The sequence below is a fragment of the Micromesistius poutassou genome (genome assembly GCF_964030765.1).
Source record: "Micromesistius poutassou genome assembly, chromosome: 14".
NCBI classification, from domain to species: domain Eukaryota; kingdom Metazoa; phylum Chordata; class Actinopteri; order Gadiformes; family Gadidae; genus Micromesistius; species Micromesistius poutassou.
The window spans coordinates 12,224,971-12,233,870 of record NC_140284.1 but is presented as its reverse complement, the minus strand read 5'-3'; the positions used below and the strand labels follow the sequence as shown (position 1 = coordinate 12,233,870).

The following is an 8,900-nucleotide window of genomic DNA, read 5'->3' as shown; positions in this document are numbered from 1 at the left end:
AGTTACAGTAACAGGAAATTACATCATCACAATGCACTCGGATGCATCAGATGCATCTCTTCTCCTTCCTCCATTCCTCTCTGCTCCTCTCCTTCCTGGTATCGTCTCCTATCCTGTGTCCGGCTCTGCTCCTGGGCTGAGGAAGAGAACCCCGGACATCTGGAGACCCGGGCCGCGGGGGACCTGGGGTCCTACAGGACTTCCTGCTGAGGGGCCGATGGAACCCCTTCCTTAAGACGGCCCGCCTCCTGGGTGTCTGGGGGAGGTGTTAAAGGAAAGCTTTTTCGTTTTCAATGTAGAGGAGGAGTTAGCTTACTGGTGATCTGATCAGCTGCAGATCACTGTCTGAGGACCACAGGAAACCAATGGCCAGAAGAACCATCAGAGCGCTGCTAGGAGCTGGAGGACTTAAGAAGCTTAAGAATTGCTTGATTACTGTAATGTAAATTGTGTTGTTGGTGTGTTGAAATAAGTTTTGTTGTAAGATAATTGTAACAATAAAAAAATGGTTAAAGTCAAGGTCTACCCCGGTCCTTTCTCTACCACTCCTCTCCTCTCTCTTCTCCTCTCCTCACTCCTCACTTCTCTCTCTCCTCTCTCCTACGTGAATCTCCACCACTAGATGTAATCGTCAGATTTCCTGTGTGTGTGTGTGTGTGAGAGACATGTTTCCTGTCTATGTAATGTAATGTTGGAGTTGTGGATAATATCTATTGTTTCATTTATTGTCATAGGATTAGGGGGGGGGGGGTGGCCAGAGCCGTATAGAGATATCTCTATATACGGCTCTGGGGGTGGCGGGGGGAAGTCCGGGGCGGGTCCCGGGTCACTTATGACTGTTGGTAGGCTGTTTATCTCAATAACATTCCAGTTGAGTTAACTTACTAAATTATCCTTTAGGTAACATTTAGTTCATCAACATTTTGTGGAGTAACATCGAGCCGCGAGCTCGTGGGTCCATCACAGCAGATTGCACGCGGACGCACGGGGACGCACGCGGGAGGCAGCAGGAGGGGTGACTGAGCGCGCTTCAGCGGGACTCAACTCCTGACTGACGGCTTCAGACGGCTTCTACCCATTCTCTAGGAAGGCCTGCTAAAGCTGAATACGTGTGTGTGTGTGTGTGTGTGTGTGTGTGTGTGTGTGTGTGTGTGTGTGTGTGTGTGTGTGTGTGTGTGTGTGTGTGATAGCTGGTGTGGTGATGGCGCGATACGGTAACCAGGCCAACCCGGTCCTCGCGCTCTCCCGGTCCCCGGTCCTTGCGTTCTCCCGGTGCCTGCTCCTGCTGCTCTGCGTGCTTCAACGCGCGGCGGAGGGATATAACCTGGACACGCAGCACGCCATCGGGGTCTCGGGTCCGAGCGGCTCCCGGTTCGGGTACTCGGTGCTGCTCCACCGCCACCTGCACCACACCTGGTAAGAGAGAACCACCAGTGGCATATTAGACTGGGAGGGCCCTAGTCAAGTGGGCAAGTTTAAGTTAATTGCAGTTTGATTTAGGATTTGGTCGGGGTGCTCTGCTGGGGGGGGGGGGGGGGGCGACGACGACGACGACGACACTGGGATGATGTGTGGCCCGTGAGAAAGACCTCTCCACAGGAAGTGGTCCGGTGCGAGAAAGCTCAGCCTAGTGCGGTTTTAATTCACTGTTTGTTTTGGTACAAGAGGGAATGAATGAGGTCTGGAGGAACAGGTCATAGTCATGTGGACTCAGGCCTTGATGGCTCCAGCAGAGAGCACACTGCTCTGGATGAGTATTGTGGACAATATGAAAATCCCCTCACAAGATAATTTATAAACGGTCTCAGAGCTCCGGCAGCGTGGAGGAGGAGGTCCACGTCTGAGGGAGGGCTCAGCATTTCAGACAACACAACGTGAGTTGTGTTGTCAGACAAACGTGGTGAGTCGTGTTCATATACAACACGACTCACCACGATGCTCCTACTCATCCGGACCGCTGAGACCAACGGGCCACAGGGTGAGCATGTGTCGTAGCCTGCACGGGGATCACCGAAACTGTTTGAATTTGAGCTGAAGATAAGATAAGATAAGGGGGTCGTTTAAGAGGGAACCGACTCGCTCTCCCTCTCTCCTGTGTGTAGTAAACACACAGCTGGCCCTGTCTCTGGATGTGTTCTGCATCTTAATTCACTTCTCACAGCCTTCCCTGTGTGTGTGTGTGTGTGTGTGTGTGTGTGTGTGTGTGTGTGTGTGTGTGTATGTGTGTGTGTGTGTGTGTGTGTGTGTGTGTGTGTGTGTGGTTAAACATGTGTACCAGGGGCGTGTCCAGGGAGTGGTCTGGGTTGGCGCGGGCCACCCCTGGAGTCCTAATGGCCACCCGAGGTGTCACCCCTTTATCTTAGCGGAGAGGTCCACCTCTCTGTGGTTCATCACTCTGAACAGCCCTGATCATCCTCCTCCTGTCCTCCTCCTGTCCTCCTCCTGTCCTCCTGTCCTCCTGTCCTCCTCCTGTCCTCCTCCTGTCCTCCTCCTGTCCTCCTGTCCTCCTCCTGTCCTCCTGTCCTCCTGTCCTCCTCCTGTCCTCCTCCTGTCCTGAACCTTTTCTCTATCACTTGTGTTTCTGATCGCCCTCATTAAGCCCTCAGTGGGTCACTGACTATAGGCTGGGTCCTGTGTGTGAGCGTGATTCATGCCCCCCTGCACAGGTCAGCGCCCCAGTGGTCCCAGTCCAATGAGACTGGACACGCAACTGGTGTGTTCATGTATTCATGTTTTTATGTGTATTAATGTGTTAAGTACGGGATAATGTATAGAACACTGGTCATTATCTGGAAATAAGCCCCGACAGGGCGAACCGGACACCGGCATGAAGCGGAGGTGTCTTGCGTCGCCCTGAAGGGGCTTATTTTAGATAATGACCGGCGACGTTCTATACATTATTCGGCTTATTACACGGCTACTTTCCAAAACGAAAAAATGATTTATTTCTTTGTTACCAGCATTCGTAGTGTTGATCAGAAGAGAAATAGTCCGCCAAAGACGTTGATGTTGCTTAGCAACCGAGTACGCTGGGGTTGACAAGTTACCGGATTACTTGCGGAGTGATACGAAAGCGGTCAGCGGTTTGACAGCAGTCATTATATGCTTAGCAAAGGTCATTATCAAAAAATAATTCACAACCGGAAGTCGGGAAGGCAAGTGAACAGAGCATGGAAGCAAGGAAAGTGGATTTTTTTGCCTCTGATTCACGTCTTTCGTATCACTCTGCAAGTAGTCCAGTAACTTATCAACCCCAGCGTATTTGGTTGCTAAGCGACGTCAACGTCTTTGGCGGACTATTTCTCTGCTGATCAACACTACGAATGCTAGTAACAAATAAATTGTAAAAAGACACTCCGTGTGAAGTTATTTTTTCATTTTGGCAAGTAGCCATGTAATAAGCGGGATAATGTATAGAACGTCGCCGGTCATTATCTAACAAGACACCTTCTTCTTGTCGGTGTCCGGTTCGCCCTGTCGGGGCTTATTTTCCCAATAATGACCGGCGTTCTATACATTATCCCTTATGTGGTATGCATATTAATGTGTGTGTATGTGTATGAATGTGTGCATGTGTATTAATGTGTGTTTGTGTGTGTGTGTGTGTGTGTGTGTGTGTGTTAATTGTATGTGTTACGTGTATTAATAGACGTTTTTACACTGCCAAATATCTTATATCTTATCTATAATATCTTATCTTATTATAATATCTTGTCTTATGTCTTATGCACGCCTTTTTCGCAGCACGGTCCGCGTGTTTACACTGCCCGAGGTAAATTGCCTGCTTGAGCCAGCACCCTAATTTACCCTCCCTGACCCTACACACATTGGCGGTTTGGTTTCATTCTGATGTAAATGCGATGGCTGGCGTTTGTTGCGATGTTGGCGTTTTTGCACTTGTAAATACTTAATCGCGTTTGTAGCCTACACTCAGATGTATACTCATTCTTGCAGGCGAGTCTCTTGAATCATAAAAAAATAAAAACATTTGTAGTATGCAAATTATTCTAAAGAGGCCTGCTCTCCGTGAGTAGCCCCGCCTTCTCCAGTGAACCAAGAAAGCCCGCTCCGTGAAGACAGGGGATTTTACCCCCTTGGTTTTACACAGGCAACTTGAGATAAGACGGTGAAATAGCCGGGCGTGACCGAACCGGCTTGGCAGTGTAAAAACGCCTAATGTGTGTATGTGTGTTGATGTGTGTCTGTTAGGTTAGTGGTGGGGGCCCCAGAAGCCAACGGGTCGTCCAGCTCTCAGGTTCGATCCCCGGGGGCCGTCTACAGATGCAGGGTCACACCTGGCTCCAGAGCAGAATGTCTGCCACTCCCCTCCGGTACGTACACACATGCACACACGCACGCGCACACGCACGCGCACACGCACGCTCACAAGCACACGCACAGACATGCACACACACATACACGCACAAAAACACACTAATACACACACACAAAACGGGACAATGTCCAAATCAAGGTCTATGATAGGCGCATTTAAAACAGCTGTGATTCAATTGGACAGGATTATATGGGATAAATAATGCGATTGTATGCAATAATAAAATTGTCCTGTGTCACTAATGATTAGTCCAATCAAAAGCTATTTAAACCCTGATGATGTCTGCAGACAGAGTAACTGTTGTTAGCTGCTGCTGGAGCTCCAATATATAGATATGTATTGTGTATATATTAAATGTACATATATTAATGATATATGTATAAACATATATATAGTATATGTACCTATATTATTGATGTACATGTATATATTATATGTATTGTGAATATATAAAATGTACCTATAGTATTGATATATATTGTATACATGTTGTTTTGTAGACATGAGCAGCAGCTGTGGAAAAACCTGTGAAGCTGAATCTGATCATCAGTGGCTGGGAGTCAGTCTGTCTAGGAACCATGGAGACGGGCGTATACTGGTATACTATATGTATAAGTATGGCGAAATGAAAGTCATTAGACACCCTCAATTTTGAAAAAGCGAGAAAGTCGGAAAAGCATTTTTTTTAATGAATACAAAAAAGTAGTCCCTCCTGGCTGCCTACAAAGTGTACAGTGGTTGCTATGCAACACACTGTAGCATCCTTCAGAGAGAAGGCTAGGCTAGAGACGGTAGCTTGGTTCGCCGGCAATTTAGCCTACTATCGAGTTCACTCACCGTGTTCACTCACATTGCTTTACAACATTTCCACCCTCTCCAGCAATCAACATCTTTTTAGGCTTCAGTGAACTATGCTATTGCTTTTATATATAAATAAACAACAGTTCAAGTTAGGCGCGGAGTGATACTGAACAGTTGGGAACCAATCAGATCGCTTAATTTAATAGATTGCTTGGTTTTATAATATATACTATATATATCACTACTTGCCACCTGTTTTATAATACACAATATATCACTACTGATACTGGTATACTATATACTACATTCTATGTATATCACTACTGATACTGGTATACTATATACTACACATTATAAAACGGGTGGCTTAAATCAAGCGATCTGATTGGTTCCCAACTGTTGTATATTGAGCGTATACACACAGCTATGACGCCCGTTCAGTTTACAGAGTTCAGTATCACTCCACGCCTAACTTGAACTGTTGTTTATTTATATATAAAAGCAATAGCATAGTTCACTGAAGCCTAAAAAGATGTTGATTGATGGAGAGGGTGGAAATGTTGTAAAGCAATAGGCACATGGTGAGCACATGATAGAACTCGATAGTAGGCTAAATTGCCGGCGAACCAAGCTACCGTCTCTAGCCTAGCCTTCTCTCTGAAGGACGCTACAGTGTGTTGCATAGCAACCGCCGTACACTTTGCAGGCAGCCAGGGGAGGGACTACTTTTTTATTCGTTGTATTCGTTAAAAAAAATGCTTTTCCGACTTTCTCGCTTTTTCAAAATTGAGGGTGTCTATGACTTTCATTTCGCCATACTTACGTAACCGTTTTATAAAAGCAATAGAGCAATAAGTATACTATATCACTACTGATACTGGTACACTATATACTACACAGTATACTATATCACTACTGATACTGGTATACTATATACTACACAGTAGGGCTTTGATCACGATTTCGATTTCAGAGTGAAACGATCACCAAACTAATATAATCAAGTTGAAATATATTTTTTAATTTTTTAAATAGAAATTGCAGAACAGCTGGATTCATATCTTTTTTGTGTATTTTGTGTATTTTTTTAAGGGGAAATTTCAAAGTTATCATTTAAAAAGTTTTTTTTTGAGAGAAATTATGAATAAATGCATCATGTTTTCAAACTCAAAAATGATTGTTTGAATAATCGAGATTTCAATATTGACCAAAATAATCGTGATTATGATTTTTTCCATAATCAAGCAGCCCTACTACACAGTATACTATATCACTACTGATACTGGAATACTATATACTACACACTATATATATCACTACTGATGCTGGTATACCATATACTACCATACATGACCAGCAGGTACTAGTGTATATGTGTATGTGTGTATGTATATGTATAATGTATAAGTGTGTACTAGGTGTATTAGTAGTACCAGGGGGTAGTGATACTGGTATACTATATACATTTCACTCCCACTAGCAGCAACACACACACACATATATATATATATATATATATATATATATATATATATATATATATATATATACATATATATATATACAGTATATATTTAAGCAATAGATCACGACAGGCCGTGGTATACGCTCATTATACCACAGTTAAGGGGCGTTGTCCGTCCCGACGCGCAGCGGAGGGGCGGCGACCCCCTTCACTGTGGTATAATGACCGTATATCACTGACTGAAGTGATCTATTGCTTTTATAAAACGGTTACGTAAATATGGCGAAATTAAAGTGATAGACACCCTCAATTTTGAAAAAGCGAGAAAGTCGGAAAAGCATTTTTTTTTAACGAATACAGAAAAGTAGTCCCTCCTGGCTGCCGGCAAAGTGTACGGCGGTTGCTATGCAACACACTAGCGTCCTTCAGAGAGAAGGCTAGAGACGGTAGCTTGGTTCGCCGGCAATTTAGCAATTTAGAAGGCTAAATTGCCGGCGACCGTGTGCCTATTGCTTTACAGGCTTTTTTTAGGCTTCAGTGAACTATGCTATCGCTTTTATATATAAATAAACAACAGTTCAAGTTAGGCGCGGAGTGATACTGGACTCTGTAAACTGAACGGGCGTCATAGCTGTGTGTATACGCTCAATATACAACGGTTGGGAACCAATCAGATCGCTTGATTTAGGCCCCCGTTTTATAAATATACATATATATATACATATATCTGTTACTATCTGTTGCTATACTTACACTAGGGAGGGACAATACTAATGTTGAAGATAATGTAATAATACAAAACTATAAATGTATTTCAAATCCTTATCAGGGTTTCAAAAAATAACTTTTAAGGTTTTAACAGACTCATTATTTGTGTGTGTGTGTGTGTGTGTGTGTGTGTGTGTGTGTGTTAGGCTTGTGCTCACAGGTGGAAGAATGTCTTCTATTCTCAAAGAGATGAGGAGAACAACAAATTACCAAACGGAATCTGTTATCTCTATAGCAACGATCTGAGGCAATCACAGCCCATAAAACCCTGCTATAGAGGTACATACACACGTCTATTAATTTTCTGTTTTCTGTCTGTCAGTTGAAAAGGAAGGCATTTCAGTTGAACAGGAAGACGTTTCAGTTGAACAGGAAGGTGGTTGAAAAATCACTGATGTCTGTTCAACAGCAGCTGCATGAGAGGGTACTAGTGTACTGAAGTGTGAAGATCAGGAACTTAAACTACAATGTATGTTCATCGGATCAGATGAGCATGCATTGTAGTTTAAGTTTCAACTGAAACAAATTTTTCAGATGTGTATATGAGAACATTTTACTAGTACGTGTGAAAGCATTTCAGTAGTCTATGTAAAAGGTTCCACTAGTTGTTACGAGAGCTTTTCAGTTGTTTGAGTGAAAGTGTTTAAGTTGTGTATGTAAAAGCTTTCACTTGTGTATGTGTGAGGTTTTCAGTATAGTATGTGAATGGTTTCATATGTGTGTGAGAGGACATTTTTCAGCTGTGTATATGAGAACATTTTACTAGTATGTGTGAAAGCATTTCAGTGGTCCATGTAATAGGTTTCACTCGTTTTTATGCAAGCTTTTTAGTATTCTGTATGTGAGCGTATCATTTTTCAGTTGTTTGTGTGAGAGTGTTTCAGTTGTGTATGTAAAAGCTTTTCACTTTTCTTTCCTCTGTGTCGACGCTGTGACGTCTGTTCCTCTGTGTGGAGGGACTCAGGGTTAACTGTGTCTCTGTCTCAGACTACCAGTGGAAGTTTGGGGAGGACTATGGGGCCTGCCAGGCCGGCATGTCTACCACGCTCACCCAGGTACCTCCAGTGTCCTGACCTAAACCTAACCCTCTCTTCTCACTGTCCCTCTCCCTCCCAACTCTCTGTACACTAACCCTAGCTCTCTCTCTCTCTCTCCACTAACCCTTTCTCTCTCTCCACTAACCCTCTCTCTCTCCACTAACCCTCTCTCTCTCTCTCCACTAACCCTCTCTCTCTCTCCACTAACCCTCTCTCTCTCCACTAACCCTCTCTCTCTCTCTCTCTCTCTCTCCCCACTAACCCTAGCTCTCTCTCTCTCTCTCTCCACTAACCCTCTCTCTCTCTCTCTCCCCACTAACCCTAGCTCTCTCTCTCTCTCGCTCTCTCTCTCTCCACTAACCCTCTCTCTCTCTCTCCACTAACCCTCTCTCTCTCTCTCCACTAACCCTCTCTCTCTCTCTCCACTAACCCTCTCTCTCTCCACTAACCCTCTCTCTCTCCACTAACCCTCTCTCTCTCTCCACTAACCCTC

The 8,900-nt window shown here is 44.3% G+C and overlaps 1 protein-coding gene across 1 annotated transcript in view; it reads left to right on the top strand.

Moving 5' to 3' along the window:
• The first annotated feature begins 824 nt into the window (after positions 1 to 824).
• The window catches only part of itga4 (integrin alpha 4), a 40,894-nt gene continuing 32,818 nt past the window's right edge, over positions 825 to 8,900 (top strand). Inside the window, exons 1-5 of the mRNA XM_084478152.1 lie at positions 825 to 1,416; positions 4,210 to 4,331; positions 4,837 to 4,934; positions 7,517 to 7,649; positions 8,358 to 8,425. Coding sequence (XP_084334278.1) covers positions 1,202 to 1,416; positions 4,210 to 4,331; positions 4,837 to 4,934; positions 7,517 to 7,649; positions 8,358 to 8,425 — 636 coding nt within the window. The 5' untranslated portion in view covers positions 825 to 1,201. The remainder of the gene's footprint in view (positions 1,417 to 4,209; positions 4,332 to 4,836; positions 4,935 to 7,516; positions 7,650 to 8,357; positions 8,426 to 8,900) is intronic.